The sequence below is a fragment of the Delphinus delphis genome, chromosome 21, assembly GCF_949987515.2.
Source record: "Delphinus delphis chromosome 21, mDelDel1.2, whole genome shotgun sequence".
NCBI classification, from domain to species: Eukaryota; Metazoa; Chordata; class Mammalia; order Artiodactyla; family Delphinidae; genus Delphinus; species Delphinus delphis.
This window is the reverse complement of record NC_082703.1, coordinates 29,887,875-29,908,881: the sequence shown is the minus strand read 5'-3', so window position 1 is coordinate 29,908,881 and position 21,007 is coordinate 29,887,875. Positions and strand designations below refer to the sequence as shown.

General features: G+C 38.9%; 1 protein-coding gene across 9 annotated transcripts in view; it reads right to left on the bottom strand.

Annotated features, from left to right (window-relative positions):
* Positions 1–222: 222 nt before the first annotated feature.
* WDR17 (WD repeat domain 17) overlaps positions 223–21,007 on the bottom strand; it is a 79,441-nt gene continuing 58,656 nt past the window's right edge. For 7 of the 9 annotated variants that reach the window (XM_060001328.1, XM_060001327.1, XM_060001322.1 and 4 more), the window contains 13 exons: positions 20,355–20,419; positions 17,593–17,725; positions 17,042–17,133; positions 15,641–15,740; positions 14,667–14,806; positions 12,451–12,471; positions 10,689–10,800; positions 7,992–8,133; positions 7,613–7,715; positions 6,243–6,344; positions 3,504–3,602; positions 2,998–3,181; positions 223–850 (listed from right to left, as the gene is read on the bottom strand). In XM_060001328.1, coding sequence (XP_059857311.1) covers positions 731–850; positions 2,998–3,181; positions 3,504–3,602; positions 6,243–6,344; positions 7,613–7,715; positions 7,992–8,133; positions 10,689–10,800; positions 12,451–12,471; positions 14,667–14,806; positions 15,641–15,740; positions 17,042–17,133; positions 17,593–17,725; positions 20,355–20,419 — 1,413 coding nt within the window. In that variant the 3' untranslated portion in view covers positions 223–730. Of the gene's footprint in view, positions 851–2,997; positions 3,182–3,503; positions 3,603–6,242; positions 6,345–7,612; positions 7,716–7,991; positions 8,134–10,688; positions 10,801–12,450; positions 12,472–14,666; positions 14,807–15,640; positions 15,741–17,041; positions 17,134–17,592; positions 17,726–20,354; positions 20,420–21,007 lie in introns of those variants that run through there. The other 2 variants (XM_060001326.1, XR_009517896.1) reach the window with 2 other exon arrangements.

Here is a 21,007-nt window from a genome sequence, read left to right as displayed (position 1 = left end):
ACCAAATATCTTTTTAAATAGTGAATTATCATCAAATGCAAATTTTCACATAGATTTCACTGCATTTTGTGTTTTTCGCCTCCAATTTTTTTCATGCTTATATATAGCCTATTCCTTTATAATTAGACATTTGAGTTTCAGCTACAGAACTTGGGAATGTTTTCTCTTTAAAAAAATAAAACTCAAAAGTACTTTGCGTACCCATTTATTGATATATATTAAACTTATAACTGAAAACTTCGATTAAATATGAGCTAAAACTAGTGGTTTACTATACATTTTATAGAGGACAATACCAGTGTTTGTTAACTTGAAGATCAGTTGTACACACCTTACATTTTGACACTTCAAGATATTCAGTCACCCAAACACTCTAAGCGCCTACTGCACGTCAAGCACGATTCCAGGTGTTGCACTATTTTATGTTTCAGTGTTTCAACAACAGAATATTTGGTACCTTTCGTGCTTTGTGAAAAGTTGATATGCTCTTTTAGATTTGTCAGTCCTTCATAATTTAAATATTACCTTCCTCCCAAATAAGGAGACACCTATTTTTCCTTGAAATTATATAAATATTTTATTTGTTGAAGTTAACGAATAAAATCAACTGTGAGTCCCCACTTCCCACCTCCTCCTCCAGACCTTTGGCTCTTGGACAACAAAGGTTAAAGGTAATACTAACCGGAAAAAGGTCTTTAAAAAAACAATTAAGTGTGAGAAAAACCTTCTGTCAAAATGGGTTGAGTCGTATTCCAGTCCCCAAAGGTGAGAATGGGTTCACCTTTGCCCACATCAGAGCGTCATTCAAGGAGATGGTGGATTTCCCATCTTCAAGGAAAAATACAGGGCCCTGCACAGTGACAGTTAAGGGAAGAGAAGATGAGATTATGAATTTGCAATATGTTTTTAAACTTCCAGAAACAGACTCACACAGATAAAAAGCACTGGTGATATTTAAGCAACACTGATAGGAAATTTATAAATAAGAGAAAAATTAGATTATTTGAATTGCCACCAAATAGAGAAACATTTTAAAATATCTTAACATTATGCCCTGATGTCTTTCAAAATAGAATTTAGTTTTATAATTTGAATTCGTTAATTACAGTGGCGCTGTCAGTGGCAATAGGTATTGCTAACCTATTAATTACTACAAAGTTAACATTTATAAAGGCATATATGCCTAATAATAGACTTTAATATACTTCACTCTTTTAATCATACAGCCTACATCAATACAACTGGGAAAATTATTTAAGCCAGAAATTCAACCTGCTCTCCAGAAGATGAAAAATACACTGCTATATATGTGTATATATAATTCAAAGTCCTGTCAACCCTGTGATTTACTAGCATATCTATAATTTAGTTATATCAGCTATTTTGTATGTCAAGGGTAGTTCTGAAGAACAAATCCAAAAAAACCTTTCAATGTGTATCTCCCAGCTCTTAGAAGGAAAAGCATGATTTTACAAACACAGAATGGAATAAAAACTTACTTTCTTCATTACTTTCTAAAGTTATCAGGTTTTTTATCATGATTTCAAATGATAACAGCTTGTTGTTAGTAAATTATTTCTAGATATTAGGAAATCTATTATATGAAGTAGGCAGCTTCCTATTCACAGGGACTTGAAATTTTAGTTTTAAGCAGAACACACTGATTTTCTGCAGGAACAGAAATATCCTAGGAGGGTAGCCCCCCTCCCGCACCTCTGAATAAGTCATTTGCGCCCTAGTGTATGTAAGATAATGAATAGATCCTTTCCTAATGTGTGTGTGAGTGCAGAGAGGTTAGCCTGTGGAGTAGGTCATCTGTCTGTCTCAGATGGAGAAAAAGTCCTGAAGAGGAGAAAGAAACAGGAAAGTGTCCACTAGAAGTACATGCAGGGCAGTGAGTGGCACTGAAAATGTATTCTGAAAACTGCATAATGGTTTTTGCTCTTAATCATAAGTTCTTGAATTTACTGCTTTGGTTCTTTATCTCTGAACATAAGTGGATAAGCACATATACAACTAAGTGTTCTGTCTGTGGTTTGGAATATATTGCTGTGTCTGAAGACTTAGTTTGTTTCTGGTGTCAAGTCAAGCTATAGATAGAGTTTACATGAGCAGCAAGATATTTAATTGGAGTGATTATCCCCCCACGTACCTTTCTCCATTGACCTGGCATGTCAGTGTTAGAAATGTAATTAGCTACGTTACATTAGAAATACAAGAGTCCACTTAGTAAAATGTGAATGTGCCCAAGAGGTGGCGTTCTTTTAGTCCCACCTGGTCTCCATTAGCATTTCACGGGGATTCAGCTTGGTTTACTTCTTGGGGACACCTACAACCGGTCCTGGCTCTGGGATGATGAAGGCTCCTCTATTTTCTGGAGATAATGGCACCCCTGGGTCACACTGGGAGGCTCTGGCATCGTTCACCATCATTACTTTGATTGGGCATGAGGGACCATTCCTTGGGAATTAGCCATCCCTCATGACTGATCCCCGTAATTTTTAACTGCTGAAAAGTTCCGTAAGTCAATGTAAGAATGTGCATAATATATCAATGATATATTATACATCTAACAGTTGTTAATTGCTTTCTTTGTGTTTATAAAATACAAATGGAGACTATAAAGTTAAATTTAATCTACTGAGATATAATAATTTGTAACTGTGTTGACTATTGCTTTGTCTTTCTTATTTAATTTCCCTAAGGATATGATCTATATGTATTTTAAAACATTTGTTACTAAGTATATCTATTATATGAATTGCTTTTATGATAACAGTACCATGACTATGTCTCTGAATTTATTTCAAGGAGAGAGAAAACATTTATACCAAATATGGAAGCATTGAGGGCAATACTTTCTCACTGGGCCTCAGGTCTCTTTATAGGTACCTACTTTTATTCAGGTTGTGCTTATTTTAAGATCACATTTCAAAAAATAATGAAACACATAAAAATGATGAACATGCACAATTTATGCCTGACATCATGCTGTACCTGGATTTTTAATCCTGTAAAACAAGAGATGTGAATATCAGAATGACTCGGTAGGTTTGACCCGGTCACATAATCTGGTCCAATAATTCCTCTGAGCGGTTCTTCTTTTAGTCTCTTCAGTAAAGTTGCATAAACCATTCTTTGTGAATCAGAAGGGGGTGTATGTGGAGCTTCTTCTGATGATCTGTATTTTCAACAGATATTCCATTTTTAGTTTTGCAGAATCACAGGGTTGTTAAGGTTTAGATTAGAAAACAGTCCCTGATGATTATTTAGTTCTCCTTTATGAAACATGGCAAATCAACTTTAGACTCAAAGTATAGTAAAATGAAGGACTTAAAAAAGGCAGGAAAGAGCGTTGTAAATTATTACTGAATATAGGCTCAACGACACAAGATTCATTATCCTGCCAAGATAAATAATGAGACAACCAAACTGTCAATAAGTCTGTCTGTAATATTAAGTGATACCTTCTGTATCCCAATTTTTATATCAGCTTCACTCACCGGTTGATGGATCGTGAGCAAGCTCTCCACGCATCCAATTCCTCAGAAAGGTGTTCGATTTTTATAGGCACTGACACCTTCCGACGTTTCAATAGCTGACTGAAACATGTGAAAAAGACATTAACATCTACCATCCAAGACAAAGACAGCAAAAGAGCAAATGAACTTTAAATAACTGCAATTTCAGATTTAACAACTGTTGTTCACAAATCTATGTGTATATGTAAATATATACATGTAGGGGGGTGTGTGTGCGTGCAAGTCCCTGGCAGGTCAAAGATATCCAATAAATATTGGTTGGATGACAGGCCGGGTATTGCTGAGTAACAGCCATGGCCAGCTACGGTGCGGTCCAGTGTGTCTCCGTATTAAAAACGACTCTTAGAAAGCAAGTGGAACAGTAAGAAAAGAATGTCAATTAGCGGAAAGCAATGGAAATGCTGATTTCAATTCTTTAAAGACAAGGATGTGTGAAAAAAAGCAGTGAGACAGTGACAGCAGTGATCCATCACATCTGTGTATAGAAAACTGGAAAACAGATACAATGTTGTTAATTATGAGGCTGTAGGTAAGGAATTACTAGTCCTAGTTTCCATAAGTTACAAACTCAGTATGTTTTTCAAGGAACTAGTTGGTTGAAATTTAAAAGTAAAAGCTGTTTAGGAGATAAAAAGAAAAAGAACATAAGACCTTACAGGTGATATAAGACTAAAAGTAAGCATTTCTATACTTTATATCTTGTGGTTAACTCTTGCTGGTTTGTCATCATTCTGCTGGGACATGATCAGAATTGGTGAGAAAAAATATATAAACACACTCCCCCCACACACATACCCCTAACATTTCAGTAATATTATCTCAAATCAGTTGGTAGCTTGTTTTTTTTTCAACCTCAAATTATTGACTTAAAAATTTTTTATTGATAATGTAGCTTGGCTCCAAAACAAATTCTTTAAATCATATGGTTTCCCTGTCTACAGTTCTGCACTTGGTAGTACTTTGTCTGCCCAGTAGGTTTTGATGATCTACTGTAGATAGAGCACTGTTAAAGAGTGAGGAGAAAAACCCAGGTAACTAGGTGGACAGAGCACTGTGAAAATACCAGAGAAAAGCTTACATGTGTACACGGGGAATCACAAGGGTTTCACTCTGGCTGGAGCAGAGAACACGTAGAAGGACACAGTGGGTGATAAGGATGGAATGTGACTTCTGTGGAATTTCAAAGTAAGACTAAGGATCTAAAATGTTATCTGTTCACTAGTGGGGAGTCTCACCATCAGGGAGGCTAATGCAACTGTTGTAGGGGTGACAGGAGGAGCGGGGGTAGGGTGACTAGAGGAAGGGCTACCACAGGGGACAGTTAGTGAAGACGGTAAGTGCGGGTCCCAGAGAATGAGAAACGTGCGGGTGTGGGAACTTACTGCATAATTGGATGTTGACAGCGAGGAAGAACACCTAACCCTGAACCTGAGCGTTTAATTCTGGACGACAGAAGTATAATGACATCATCAGAAGAAAGAGCGAACCCAGGAGGAATAGATGTGAGAAGGAAGATGGCTTTAATTCTGAGCGCACTGAGGTTAGCGAGCTGCGGGGCATCCAGCCAGGCGCTGTACCTGCCTACAGAAGGGTGAGTCGTCTGCACAGAGGTGAGAGGGTGGGTTCTGAGGGACAGAGTACAGGCAGGTCCCGGAGCTCACGTTCCTCTCTCTGGGATAACACGTTTCTAACCCAGCCACACTGTCGCAAGTCTCTCCTGCCTTAGGAATAAAATGCCTTCCTTGCATTGGTGATATGTTTTCAAGGGACCATTTTCTCTTTTTCATTACCAAAGTCATACAGAGCTGAACATAGCTCATTAAATAATATTAATTCCATGTGATACATCCCAGTGTTCTTACAATATATTTTCTAAATATTGTTAAAAGTTGCTTTCGAATTGTGGTCATGCTGCCTGCGTAGATCTCTCCTTGAGCGCCCTGACAGCAGGAATGTCTGCTGCCCCCTGGTCAGGCCCACAGCTACACCAGACCTCCCCCCAGGGGCAATGGATTTTATTTTCGAGTACGACAAGCTTTAAGCGCAATGGCCGATGGTCAGCAAGCTGTGAGAAAACACAGGAGTTTGGCAGGTAGGTTATACCTGAATACAATATGCTTCGCACTTTTGTACTGTAGAGATGGGAAAGCTAAAAGACACAGTTTTTCATCTTCTTTTGAAAGTAGGGTTACACCGTCCTGGCCAGTGGGTTGCAGATGCACAGCCCTAAGGAAGACTTTCCTTCCTGAATCCAAGGGTCCTGCCCTCTGTGGTCTCCATCCTTTCACCCTTACCACTCCTTCTGCTTCGAATGTAGACCTAATACCCAGAGGGCTGGGAACTACCTGGTAACCTTGGGTCACTCAGGCAAGAGGAAGGAAGCCAAGAATGTCGGAGTTGAAAGCAGCGAAGAATCCAGATCCTTGATGGAATCTGCCTGAGAATGCCTACCTCGAGTGTCTTGACGTAAGACCAGGAACCCTTAGTGTTTAAGCTAGAATTAGGATTTCTATTATTTACACCCCAGTTCACTGCTAATTCATATCGTTTACTGCTGCTTTATTATGAAGCACATGCTTAGTAAATAAATACATGGATGAGTGCAAAATGTATTCGTTGCTTCTATGATGCACTTAGACACTAACCATCTCAGTGAAAGGTACTTCTCTAATTTCACAGTAGAAGAGAACCTGCTCTTACCTCGTGTACTCATAAAGTGCCGGGACGATGCTTTGGTACTGTCTTCTGATAGCCAGCAAAGCACCAACGTACCCACATAGTATCAGCAGTTCATTTCGAGCTCTAAAAGAGAATATATTTATTTTGAAAGATTCCGTAACTTGAGGTAAGAACATTGCTCTCATATACAGTTATTCTACTTGTGGCTCTATATTTGGATGGGTGACATTTATAGCAAAATATGCTTAGAAAATTTTCTAAACTTGAAGATGTTTTATTCATCAGCTAACTCCTATTCAGACACGTACACAATAACATAAATTGTATTTTGAAAGAAAAGTCTTTAAGTAATATTTAACTCTGCCTTCTTGTTTTTCTCTCTTCCTTCATGTAATTTCTCCCCGAGTGATGCACTGGGTCGGACTGACGGATTCCTGGCATACTGTACAGACTGCAGGGGACGGCAGAGAACACCTCCTGCACACCCAGCTGGGGAAGTTTGCCAAAGTTTCACAGGCTCTGCACCATCTTTTCCACACAGCATTGCCACAAAAATAGCCCAAAGCCTCTAGTATAAATATATGTGGTCTCGGGATTTTAGTTACATGGATAACAATGTCCTTAAATGATACTTGAATTCAAGGATAGTGTCTATTTTTTAATTTCTAGCATTTTCACTTCTTTCCCCAACCTAGTATGCTTTGCACACACGGAGATTTAAGAGATATGACCGCTAGACAGACCACCGAGGACATGAGGTCCAGAACCACCCCAAAGCTCCGAATTGGCCCTATTTGAACCAGGCGTGTATGTGTGTGTCTGTGTGTACATACACATAACATACTAGGTATTAGGAAACGGGGCCACTAAGGTTTACTATTTGTTTCAAACTGACCTCTGTATTTTTACTTAAGGATAACACAAATTAAAATGTAATTTTTCTACACATGCACCTATCTGTCCAAGATGATCTTATTTCCTGATCTGAACACCAAAAACAATACAGCCGGGACCTTCCCTGGTGGCACAGTGGTTAAGAATTCACCTGCCAATGCAGGGGACATGGGTTCGATCCCTGGTCCAGGAAGATCCCACATGCCGCGGAGGAACTAAGCCTGTGTGCCACAACTGCTGAAACCGCGTGCCACAACTACTGAAGCCCCTGCACCTACAGCCCGTGCTCCGCTACAAGAGAAGCCACTGCAATGAGAAGCCCACGCACCGCAACGAAGAGTAGCCTGCGCTCGCCGCCAACTAGAGAAAGCCCGCGCGCAGCGAGAAAGACCCAACGCAGCCAAAAATAAATTAATTAAAAAAAAACAAAAAAACAATACAGCCATTCCGAAACATTACGTAAGCTCAGTTACGCATTTTGGAGAAAAAGTACTCACTCAGTACATGTATGAAGGAGTAATTTTTCAGTACGAACATAACTCAGTAGGTCAAGAACGGGGTAAATGGTATCCAAAGTCCACTTGGAACTACTGATGGATCCTGGCAAAATAAAACCAAATAAAAGATTCTCTAAATAATAGGATTAAACCTTGTTCATCCAATTTTTAACTTATGTAATGGATTCTTTTCTGGTCAACGCTATCTACTTCTTTATTTTCTAGATCACAATCAGGTCCCGATACCAAACACGCAGCAGTCTCTTTCCTCTTTAAATTCAGGACAGCTAGTGCTTGGTTTTAAGCCTTTTTATCGATATGAATGAAAATACCAAATAAAAGAGTAGATTTTAAACTATACTACCAACTGAACACGTACCTTTGATGAAGTCAATACCAATAGGAAGGGCTTTCTCAGGTTCTTGACTTAACAAGTAATACTTTATAGTTTCAAATATATTGCCATCAGCATGGGCTGTCTCAGCTAATTGCATACATTCTTCTACTGTGGGTAGCTTGCACTAGAAAATAATTGGTTTGATGACACTGTTACTAAAATTTATAGGGATAAAAGCAATAGTATTAAGTGCTAAATGTTTCCAATATGCCTCCTTATTAAAGTTGCTGAGAACAGATGTAAATGAAACAATTTGTACTAAAAGCATACACTTATGGGAATATCTTTAAGATCTAATAACAATAAATAGGGTATTACCTAATGAGTCAGTAGTTTTAATCACACAAATACCTAATAAAAGAGGTGAAAGTAGGGCTTCCCTGGTGGCGCAGTGGTTGAGAGTCCGCCTGCCGATGCAGGGGACGCGGGTTCGTGCCCCGGTCCGGGAAGATCCCACATGCTGCGGAACGGCTGGGCCCGTGAGCCATGGCCGCTGAGCCTGCGCGTCCGGAGCCTGTGCTCCGCAATGGGAGAGGCCACAACAGTGAGAGGCCCGCATATCGCAAAAAAAAAAAAAAAAAAAAAAAAAAGCTACAAAAAAAAAAAAAAAAAACCCCAAAGAGGTGGAAGTAAATTTGTCCTGATTGTGATACTAGAATTAGTACCTGCAAATGTAATTGAGCAGGAAACGCTGAAATTAGTTACTTTAGAACAAATATACTGACCAGTCTCAAAAACTACATTAAATGTAGAAAACATAAAAGGTGCATGCTTACGTGTTCCCTACACAGTGATTTACTTTCACTTGGCCTTGAGACAAAGCAACTTTATTTCGAGTAGGACAAGCTCTCAACGTTTTTAGCTTTGACATTCCGAAATGCCACAAAGTGGAGATCTGAGTCTATGAATTCATTACTGTAAAATGAAAAGCAACACTCCCAATCTTTTCAAATAATGTTTTCTTCTGTTAAAACTGAGAGTCTACTCCACCTTCATGTAAGTTTTTCTGCTTCCATAACGTAGACAGGAATTAAGTTATAAATTAGTAACTTAACAACTCAAATCAATATTTTAACTTAAGTTATGAATTAATTTTAGATAAAATTCTGACTTGTTCATGATATGTGCAGTTTAGGTGTTAAAGTTTGTTGGTTTGTTTCTAAGCAACACAGGCATAGTGTACTGCTGTCTTACTAGTTTTTGGCAACCACTGAGACGGAGCTTCCGCCGCAAAAAATATTTTGTGCTGTGACCGCAGATGATGTGGTTCATCCACAGTTAGGTCATCTGTCTCCTCTCCTTGGAGATTTGTCACTCTATTTCCTTCTCACTATTTTTTACACCCCCGTAAGTTACTAAAATGGTTTATTCAATTTGTTTATTCCACAGCTTCATATTTTCCGTTGTTTAAAATTTAAGTAAACTGAGTATTTTAGATCCCTCAAACTCTCTCAAAAAAATTACAACAAACTAAACTAAAAGAGCTCTCATGTATGTGACATTTCATATTGTTTCCCCATCTTTATTCACTGAATGCCAGTTATTTACTGAGCAACTACTATGTGCTAGGAACTGTGCCTGGTTAGAAAGAAAAAAGTTTCTTCACTTTGCTATATGCTCTGAGAGTAGAGAGAATTAGCAAATGGTTCCCACTGAAATTTCATTCTGACACATAATATGATAAGAAGAGTAGGTTGATCATTCCTGTAATTCTTATCCTATCTTAAAATTCCAAAAGCTATATGACTTAATATTTAAATATAATTTTTAGGGGAGTTCCCTGATGGCCTAGTGGTTAGGATTCTGGGCTTTCACTACCATGGCCCGGGTTCAGTCCCTGGTTGGTGAGCTGAGATCCCGCAAGCCACGTGGCACAGCCAAAATATACTGTAATTAATACAATCTCCCTATTGTTGAACGTTTTGATTGCTTTTGTATGTAATCTTGGTATATAAATTCCTGTATTCGTAATGGAGCATTTTTAAAAAGCACTTTAGAATAAGCATGCCAATTTTATTATACTTCACTGATTCTTTTAAAGATCTTAAACTGCCTATTTTTAAAGTTAGCATACATGTACCTTAAGATGCAAAGTGGAAAGGGCTTGGGATGTGAAGTTACAAACGTTGAAGTTCTCACCCCACCGTTAACTAGTTAAAAGTTCCGGGCTTCCCTGGTGGCGCAGTGGTTGAGAGTCCGCCTACCGATGCAGGGGACACAGGTTCATGCCCCGGTCCGGGAGGATCCCATATGCCGCGGAGCGGCTGGGCCGTGGGCCATGGCCGCTGAGCCTGCGCGTCCGGAGGCTGTGCTCCACAACGGGAGAGGCCACAACAGTGAGAGGCCCGCGTACCGCAAAAAAAAAAATAAAAAAGTTCCTTACCTTCTCTGAGTTCACTTTCTTTATAAATTAGGAACAGTATCCCCTGCTTTTCAGGGTTTCATGAGAATTAAGTAACAGATAGATAACAGATGTGAAAATTTAGAACAGTTCCAAACGTATAGTAGAAACTCAATAAACGTTCTTCCTTATTGTTATAATTTTTGTTGTATTTATGAGGGGATTCTGACGGGACCATATATTCATTTCTCTGTGTGCATCACTATTTGACCAAACCTAAAGCTAATGAAATCACAGCACTGCATTCCAAAGTAGAATACTTAATATCGTCAGCATACCTTCTCATGAAGATCATTTATCTCTTCGATACACCCCGGGTAGAAAGCACAGAGTTTTACTAACTGTAGTTCGCTGTCAGGAGTCATCAGGAGAAGATCAACGGCCAAATTCCTATTCACATAACAAAAGGGGAAACTTCCATGAGGAAGAAAAAGCCTAAAAATAACATTTTAGAACTATTTCAAAGGAAGAAGGCTCATTACACCTCCCTTGCTTTTCTATTTACATAAACAGTACTAATTTCCTACTTAGTTATGAAACTCCTCTAAATGTAGATTACAGAAACCAGAGGGCGTGAAGAAAAAACGTATTATGAAATTCCTAAATACTGAGCCCTTATATATTTACAATTAATTTTGTTATTGTAGAATAATTCTCTAACCAAACTAAGTAGTATGAGACGTGTTCTTTGGAGCGAATTGTAAGGCAGACTCTGTGAAAGCTAATTCTCATCAACTTTTGCTACACTTGCCAACAATGGACAACTGTATTTTCCAGCGCATTAAAACTAATGGATATTTAGATATTTTAAGTTTAGATGTATGGGTATTCTGCATATTTCTTAAACTTTAGGTGGAAATCAAAGACAGAAATGCGGTTTCCCGATTTGCTTTCTAAAGATTTAATCAATGGAATAGATCATTTTGAAATCAGACATTTAAAAAATGTGTGGACTTTCACAGCTTTACATTAAAATATTTTGTATAAAATCATTTTTAAAAATCAGGAGGTGAGGAGGTTTTGGTTTCACGCCTCCTAAGAGAGAAATCACTAATTTTTAATAGCTTACGATATTATCATTCAATTTGCAAGAAAAGGATAGACATTCCGCATGACTTTAGAATAGACAGTATTCCAAATGTGAAGTTACCACGGCTGTGCTGTGGACTCTGAGTAAAGCCCCCTCCACCTTCTCTGTGCAGCCTTCAGTAAAATCTAAATTGGTCATTCAAGTGAATAAATTATTTTAGAAAATATTAGGGAGATGTTTCATCAGAATACACTGAGTAAAGAACAGGAATAGGGATAATTTGTACGTGTCAAATTCTCTATCATCATTGGGCAAGTAAATCTTTGAGTGTTCTTACAGGTTCCAAATTAGAGTAATTCATCTGTTCTTGATAAAAAGTATGACTTTATGTTTTCTGATACTAACATTTAATAGCAGTTTTTAATAATGTCCATGAGAATATAGAAATTATCATTTGCTTTTATAGTGTTTTAAAAAGCTGTGCTAAAATTCTACTTTAACTTCTATGAACTACAGACAAAAGTCTGACTTTCTTATCCTAGAATCATATCCTGACACAGAGAAATTTACAGCAATTCTAGCTAATTTTATTTACTTTTTAGGCTAGTTCACTATTTATTGAAAATTCAGTATGCCAGTAGGGGAAAATGTGTGTCTATATTTCTATATACTGATATAGACCAGCGAAATGATCCAAACTCTTAAATTTCACTATAGAACAGGCATCTTAATTTGCTTAGTTGAGTTAATTATTGTTTTATTGTAGAAAGCCACAGTTCATTTTTTACACAGGTTTAAAGTATAAAATCATGAGTGATTTTGTACCTAGGTTATAGGAACTGTTCTCATTACTTTGTAGTTAGGTTTTATATAAACTATATAAATGAACTGGCATTCTGCAAAGCAATAAACCAAAAACGGTTAGTGATCATTTCTTAGTAAAGAGTTGGTATTCTAAAAACAAAATATGTGAATTTTTAATTGAAGATTTTAATAAAACTCGATAATACCTGTATCCAGTGGATGGAAAGCTAAAAAGAAAATAAATTTGAATACCGTGAATAGGCAATGACAACCAAGAAAATCAAACTTTTACCAGTGACTGTAAAAAAAAACACGAAGTGTTCTCGGTTTATAAAATAACATTAGGATTAGATTTCACTCGGGAAAAAAAAGCCAGATGCATGTATTTCAGCGTTTGAACTTTATCCTGGTTTCTGGTGCACAAACCTATGGCTATATTAAGAAAGGACTCTTGGAGGGAGTTAAAAGGAAGGAGAAGTTTGTTTTATATTAAAAGCAATAAGACATAGAGTCAGGTGGAAGATTTTGAAACCTCTTTAAAATTTAATATCCATGTTTCGCTACTTTTTTACCTTTACTTTAGTAATCACATTGTATTTGAATTAGATGATGACTTTTAGCACAGCGTCAGTCAGTCACCTTTCTGGGTTAAGTAGTGTGAGTTAGACCTCGTGCTTTCGGTTGGGTCTGAGCCAACGACCATAGTCCTCGAGAGACAGAACTGGGTCCTCTCGAGGGATGGCCTGCGTTAGGTGCACTTAAGTCTGAGACTGATGGTGGGGCACCACTCCATTCTGATGGGGGAGGGAGCTCTTACATCACTGTAAGATATGGGTAAAAATTAGAATAACTCTGAGATTCCCGAATCTCTCTGAAGCCCCCAGATCCAACAGGAAAGGAGTCCGGGAAGCACTGCTCTTTTTCTGACTCAGCCCTGGATGAGGGGGCGGTGTAGTGTGACAGCTGCCATAGACTGAATGTTTGTGTCCCCCAAAAGCCCTATGTTGACATCTAACCCCCAGCGGGATGGTATTAGGAGGTGGGGTCTTTGGGAGGTTATAGGGACATGAGGGAAGAGCTGCGATGAATGGGATTTAGTACCCCGATAAAAGGGGTCACAGGGAGCTCCCTCACCCCTTCCACCACGTGAGCACAGCAAAAACGCAGCCAGTTACGAAACAGGAAGCCAGCTCCCATCAGACACCGAATGTGCCAGTTTATCTTGAACTTCTCACTCTCCAGAACCATGAAAAATAAATTTCTCCTGTGTATCGGTCACCCAGGCTGTAGCATTTTGTTACAGCAGCCCCAGCTGACTAAGACAGTAGCTAGGAGTGCAAACACCGGAGCCAGTTTATGTAGCTTTGAGTCCTGGCACGACCAATTACTGAGACCAGAGGCAAATCAACATCTACCGCATAGTTCTGAGTGAACTGTCGCATGTGGCACGTAAGTGCTTACGACGGTGCATGGCGCACAGTGAGCGGTAAGGAAGTGTTAGCTAGCGATGACTATGATTCTCATCTGTAGTGTTCAACAGTGGAGTCTGTATAGCTCCATCGTAAGAGTGGGGGCCTGTGTGCAGGGAGTGTAGAGTGGGGAGACGTGAAAGTCCTCATAAACAAGCTTATGTAGAAATTTCCCAAGGTTCTACGTGAGAAGACAGAGGTCTAAAATCATCTTTATTCAACAAACATGTGAGTGACAGCACCATCTCCTTCCTCCACGATGAAGGACTGTCTGCCCTGAGAAGTGAGGGAGAATTGCTGTGAGCTGGAGCTCCAGGTCCCCCAGGGACTCTCCTGGGTCTGCCTCTTACAGCACAGCCCAAGTTTGTTCCAAGTGTCCGGCTATATCATCTTTATTATTATTCTCCATTATAAAAGTGACTTTATTTTCTAAACCTCAAACTAAGACCCAAGATCTGACAAGATTGAGTGTAGACATGCAGAATTTAAAAAGTGGGAATGTTGGGCTTCCCTGGTGGTACAGTGGTTGAGAGTCTGCCTGCCGATGCAGGGGACGCGGGTTCATGCCCCGGTCCGGGAAGATCCCACATGCCGCGGAGCAGCTGGGCCCGTGAGCCATGGCCACTGAGCCTGCGCGTCCGGAGACTGTGCTCCGCAATGGGAAGTGGGAATGCGTGGTCCTGATAATCTTAAGAAGTGCACATTTACTGTCTCATGGTGCTTTATGTGTTTGAAATATTACACGTTACAACTGGGCTACTTTAGAATAAGTGATGGCAGATTTCGCTACATAGCCACGGTAGTTCTCACTCTTAATTCGTGCTCACATCTTATCTTTATCTAAAAGGGAGCTCCTATATTCTCCCAACACACATCTTATCAAGAGCAACTTACCACATTCAAAAAATGCTTCCATCACTAGGAAACTATTCTTTGACTTTAGAAATGCTCACCACATTGGAATCATCATGCACTTTCTCGCCAGCAGCTCGAGGGCATAGTGGGTTGCGGGTCCTGCCAGCTCTCCAAGCACTGTGCCCACAGAGACTGCCAACTCCAGCTCGTTTCCGCGAATCAGGTACGCCATAGCCAGCTTGCTCAATGAGAAAAGAATTCCTTCAGTTTCATAGATGCTGGGCAGCCTCATCATTCCCCTACTTCATCTCGTGAAGCAGATAAAGTTGTATTAACCTATAATCGATTATTCTTATAAAATACCGAGTGTAACATTTGTCTACAGTACTTATGTCAGGGCAACTACAGTTTTCAGATGGAAAAGCTGATAAAGGGACACAGAGCACATTTTATAAGGTCAGAATTTAAGAGTTTCGAGCCTTTGCTCACATTTTTGTAATTAATAACAGTCTCTCTGCAGTATCCTCAACATGTCCTTCAGTCCCTCTATCAGAAAAAAAAGTAAATTCGTAAAATCTTCCTCGATACTGTACAATGACTATCAATTATCCCTTAAGGCCAACATAGCTAAGGATACATGCAAAATAGAACCCACATCTTTACTTAATGGTTTCCTATTACATTAGAGGCTCAAATGAAAAATACCTCAAAAACATAACTTGCGAAGAATATACTAAAGTATTTATAAAAATAACTGCTTTCAAAAGTCAGGTATTCTGAGTCCAAGTCCAGTGACTCTTCCCTTTACCACACTCGTGCTTCTCATATATGATGAAATACTTAAAGTAAGGTTTTGACAAATATGTCTCTTGTAATAAAAATAAATAAACAGGTAAATAAAAAGATCTCATAGTCTGTACAGTTTATCTGTGTTTATTGGGCATGTAATCGCTCAGGCTTGGAGAGCATGCAAAAACCAGATCTTACATAGAAAGTCACCGTATTATTCCCCCTCAAACATCATGACGTATCTTAAGAGCTTTTCATTCACATGAGCCACTTTGAAATGTACCTCGATATTATCCACAGCGAGGTGGCAACACGCGGCTAGGACTGCCCGGCCATCCTGAAAATACCATTCCGCCAGCTCTCTGCAGGCTTCCTGCAGGAGTCTAGGAAGAAAAAGTGTACGTACTGGATATAAACACAAGGACTCCATCATAAAAGTGAACTGATGCCTTTTTATAACAAGCTGCTTAAGGGATCCAACAAGATTTAATTTTATATCCTTGGTATAGGTAGAAAGCCTGATTTGGGGGGAAAATCAGGAAAGCAGTCTTTCTTAGCAGATGAGCTGATAAGGCTACCTGCTCTCCCCTGCAATTTTTCTTCTTTTCAGAAGAAAAGCCAAATTTTCAGAATTTCCCATCCTACATCGAATAATTTATGCCTCAGCTATAGGGGCAGTTAACCTTAGAAGAATTACAGGTTTAACAGAAACTTTTCAAGATTTAGGTGATGACTGGAACAGGGGTGGTGTAATGTTAGATCTTTAAAATGCCAAGTTTAGAAATGGCAGAGAATAACAGCAAAAAACCAGGAAGAAATGCGTTAGTCCCAACACATTATTTGCCTAACATTTTGTGATCATTTTTACTTGTCAAGTGTCCTAAAAGTTTAAATATCCTATTTCCTAGGGCCATGATAGGAGCTAAGAGAAGACGCAGAGGAAGGTAGATTACTAGACTTGAAAAAGGTCAAAAGGCTGGAGAATCCTAATTTCTATTTCTTTTAAAAATGTTAGTATTTGGATTTCATTTTTTTTTAATTTTTAAAAACATTGGTATTGGAGTACAGTTGGTTTACAATGTTGTGTTACTTTCTGCTGTACAGCAAAGTGAATCAATTACACATATACATATATTCACTCTTTTTTAGATTCTTTTCCCATAGAGGTTATTACAGAGTATTGAGTAGAGTTCCCTGTGCTCTACAGCAGGTCTTTATTAGTTACCTATTTTATATATAGTAGTGTGTATATGTCAAGAGACCTAGATGTTGTTCCAGATGCTAATACCAGGGTGTCATGGATTTTGAGTGATGTCAGGGAGATGTTATCCACACTGAGTCTAGGGTGAAACATTAATAAACAGCACATCTTACTTTTACTGCCTCTCCTCCCCAGCAGGTTTGATCAGATTTTAAGGATTTAGGTGCTTTATATGCAATTTCTGTACTGAAATGCAGTTTGCTTTTCTGGAAGCTACATAAGACGTGTGGCGGCTGTGTCTATGTGCCTGACATTTCCCTCCTCGTCTAGGGACGGATGCTGTGACGGAACATGACTGTGGTGAGAAATGCAGTTGAGGACACGAGACAGACAAGTCCTCTGCGTGCCAAGAAGGATGAACTGCCTTAAAGGGAAACCAGCCACAAAAAAGTATTGATCCCCAACAAAGAATGAATCGCTCACTCGTTAAAGTCTTCCTTGTAGATATCATCAGAATAAGAAGATCCTTTAGGTGTTGAAACATGGAAGGTTTGCATATTTCCCTCACAAGCAGCCTGGAATTTAATGCAATCTTTAGTTAATCTGTAGCTAACTGCTGATAATGGACCGATTTCAGAATATTCTTTTGAACAAAGTATATTTAAATGATGTTTGAAATTTATACTACGATTTGGAGATAGGCTTAGAATTAAAAAAAAAACAAAAAACCAACCCATGAACTCTGTTGTATCAACAGGAAGCTTCAAGTGAATGATTACTAGAGTTGTTCAAGTGTATACGACATTCAGCAGCGTAGAAAAGGCCAGAGTTCAGAGACGCCTGCATGTTTAAAGATCTAAAATAGGTTCAGTGTGGCCAGAGCAAAGAGAGGGTGACTGAAATGTCCAAGAAAGAAGGTCAGGAGGTGGGCAGAAGCCAAGCCATCTACAACTCTGTCCATCACGTGAACATGACCTTCCCCCTCCCACACGCCCCTCCCAGTGTGTCCAGCCCGTGTCGTTACGTGTTTGTACCTGTGCAACAAGCAGAGCTTCTTTAAGCTGACCTCGTGACATAAAAAAATGGACTAATTTTTTCACATCGCCAGTGGCTATGCAGTATGGAATGACATCATCCTTATCTTCCTGGATTAGCTGATCAGCTCTCCTAATAAAATAACAACAAAGCTTTTTTTTATATAGCATAGTAATTTCAAGGTTCTCAGTTTGACTGAGATTCTCTGAAGTCTCTAAAGTTTGCATCAGAATCCACAAAAACTTAGATTTATAATCATATCGCATAAGGAGGACAGAAGTTTCCTGAAATAGTAAACACTGTTAGTACTTGTTTTCCCTTAGGAAACTACAAATTTTCATATTTTAAATGCAATGAACATTTCAGGTCTTAAAATTAATGTAGCTCAGCTATTAAAATAAGGAATATATCTTTCTGATAAGTTGTTACCTAGATATGTGTGATGGGACATCTACTCTCAATTGGATTAATGCATATGTGGGTGTCTACTTCACTAAAGACAGAGAATTTTAAGTGTTTTAGTGAGCACAACGATTGGCGAGCCTCTGAATGCAAGTAGCCTAAGAATCATTAAAAAGGATAATTCAAGAAAATTTTATTTCACTGTTACTTATATTTAACAGACATGAAATTTATTTGTTTTGATTTTTTCCCTACTCACTGTCATAACTGGCTATGTTTTTGCTGTGCTCATATGCTGGAAAGGGTTAAGGAGCTTTGCCCCAGGCAAGGTGGCTTAAAGAAAAATAATGTTCCCAATATGTGAGGGGGGAGCGGGGGCCTGATCTTGAAGATTATGAAGGATATACATGTGTCTGTCTCTGTCTCTCTACATCCATCACTGTCTGTCTGTCTGTCTCTGTTTCTCTTTTCCTGTTTTATGTCCCCATTACTTTCTCAGTGACCAACCTCGTTAATGCCACTCTTAACGTTCAATCTCAGTTTTACTGAGAACTAATCTGGTATATTTAATTTACGCTGGCACCTGCATTAAACTCCACTTCAATTGCCAGCCTTTGGGTGGGTGCAGTAGACACTTTTTTATTTAATAATGAAACAACAATTTTATTATTGTTTGCCTAGATCACTGTTAACAGTCTCCAGTTCATGGGGTCACTGGAGTCTTCCCTAACAACCAGGCTTTTACCATCTGACCCTGATTTCCCTGTTATAGCTGTTTAGAAACAATATTCTCTTCCTGGGCATTTAGAAATAGGACTGAGAGACTGCCGATCGATCTTCCTGAATGGCTGGATGCATAAAACATGAACTTAGGAGTTGCAGGGAGATGATTTTCTGGCCACCATGTGAACTAAGGAGCAGAGAAAATCAGGTGTTGGTTTTCAAAGATAAATGAAAAAGACTGTTGTTTCTTAGGTTGAAACAAAATTGTTTTGTGAAATAAATACCCTCTGCTAACCTGACTTTATTAAAGTTTCAGTGGGAGCAGTGACATTTACCATCGTGTAGTAATTGTACACACAACAGAAGACACATGAACTTAGAATTACTTTGGATTCTCAGAGCTTAGTCTAAGGAGCCTGCAGTCTGAGGGCTGGAGCTAGCTAATGCTTAACTTATTTGGGGAGAGTAGGTGCTGGGGAATGGTCCACTTTCCCACGGCTAATGCGTTAATCCTTCTGTATTTCATGCTTAGTCTCTGATTGATTTTATGGGTACACGTGAGTTACAGTTGAATTTTTTTCTAAACCCTGTCCCGTGAAATGAAAACCAAACTTCATTTTTAATGCCAGAAGCAAGGTAATTACTCATTAAATAGTCCTCTACGGTAACTGGCACGTAGTGAGTGCTAAATATCTGTGGAACGAATGAATAGAACAGAACAGAGAGCAGTCTATGTTTCCCCCTCAGAAGATACGTGGTGGAAGCCCTAATCCACAGTACCTGTGAGTGTGACTTCATTTGCTGATATAATTAGTTAAGACGGGGTTGTACTGGATTAGGGTAAACTCTAAATCTGCTATGACTGGTATCCTTATTAAAAAGGGGGAATTTGGATGCAGAAACGCACGGAGGATAATGCCACGTGAAGCCTTAGCAGAGCCTGCAGTGCCAAGGGCTGTCGGTAACCACCAGAAGCCAGGGGGAGAGCACGGACCTGATTCCTTCTCAGAACCTCCAGCAGGAAGCAACACTGCTGACAACTTGATAGCCGGGAGAGAATACATTTCTGTTGTTCTAAGCACTCGGTTTGTGGTCCTTTCTTATGGCAGCCCTAGGAGACCAATACACCTCAGAAGAAATCTTGTTTGTTTATTACATTCTAGAACAAGGACATCCGGTTAACCTTGTTCAGTGGTAAAACCCTTCTTCATCATCAGAACTACCTTGTATACATGCAGAGGACATGGCAGGAATTAGTGTCCACAGAGAGAATTTCTGAGATTATTTATAGAATGACTATTTCACGAACTTTGCTAACCTTCAAGAAATCTTACCACTTATATTTCAATAGCAATACATTAACCAGTGAGTATGTTGACTGATCTGTCATTTCCTCCATCAACATGGGGGAATTTGCCTTCTACCACTGTTCTTATCAGATGTCAGCTCAAATATAGGAACGCCAAATGACTTATAACCGATTCATTTAATTTACTGTATCAGGAGATATAAAATTCAGTTATCATTTAAAACAACATAAAAGTAAAAAATCTCAAAGGCTACTAGCATACTTATATATTGCTTCTATTTTAACAAAATGTAAAACATCTGTTTGGACACAGACTCTCTGCCTCACCTCTGCATCAACTTCTTCCAGTATTTCACAGACACCCCTGGCGCAACTGACAAGGCTTTGTCCCACTAGAACAGGAGAAGAGAAGAGCAGAAACATACCCATTTTGATTGTACGGGCTAACTCTTAACAGACTTTTTTAAAAATGAACTCATATTTATAACACAAGTTTTTATTAGAGCGTTTGGATTTCCAGGCATATTTTTTGTATACTATCTCATGCATTCCCTAGGGTATAAGTATTACCATAGTTTAAAATAAAATAAGATATATAAATTCCCTGATTTAGCAGGGAAAATCCCAAGCCTACAGAGAAAGAAAGAGAGGTGGAGGGAAGGGGGAAGCAGAGAGAGAAAAAGAAAGGAGGTTGGGGGAAGGGGTAGTACATAAAGTATGGAGTTTGAAAAATATACTAACTCACCTTCCCACACAACACCAGAGTAATCTGGTCTATGGTATTCTATGTTCTATTTTCAAAGTCATATATACACTGAAATTTTTATTTCACTGTTACTTATAGTTAACAAACACGGCATTTATTTCTATTTTTATTTTTTCCCTACTCATTGTCATAAATTTTATTTATTGTCATCTCTCCCTTTATAATTGATATTCCTGTCTTCATATTTTAAAAATTAGACTACTACTAAAAGAAG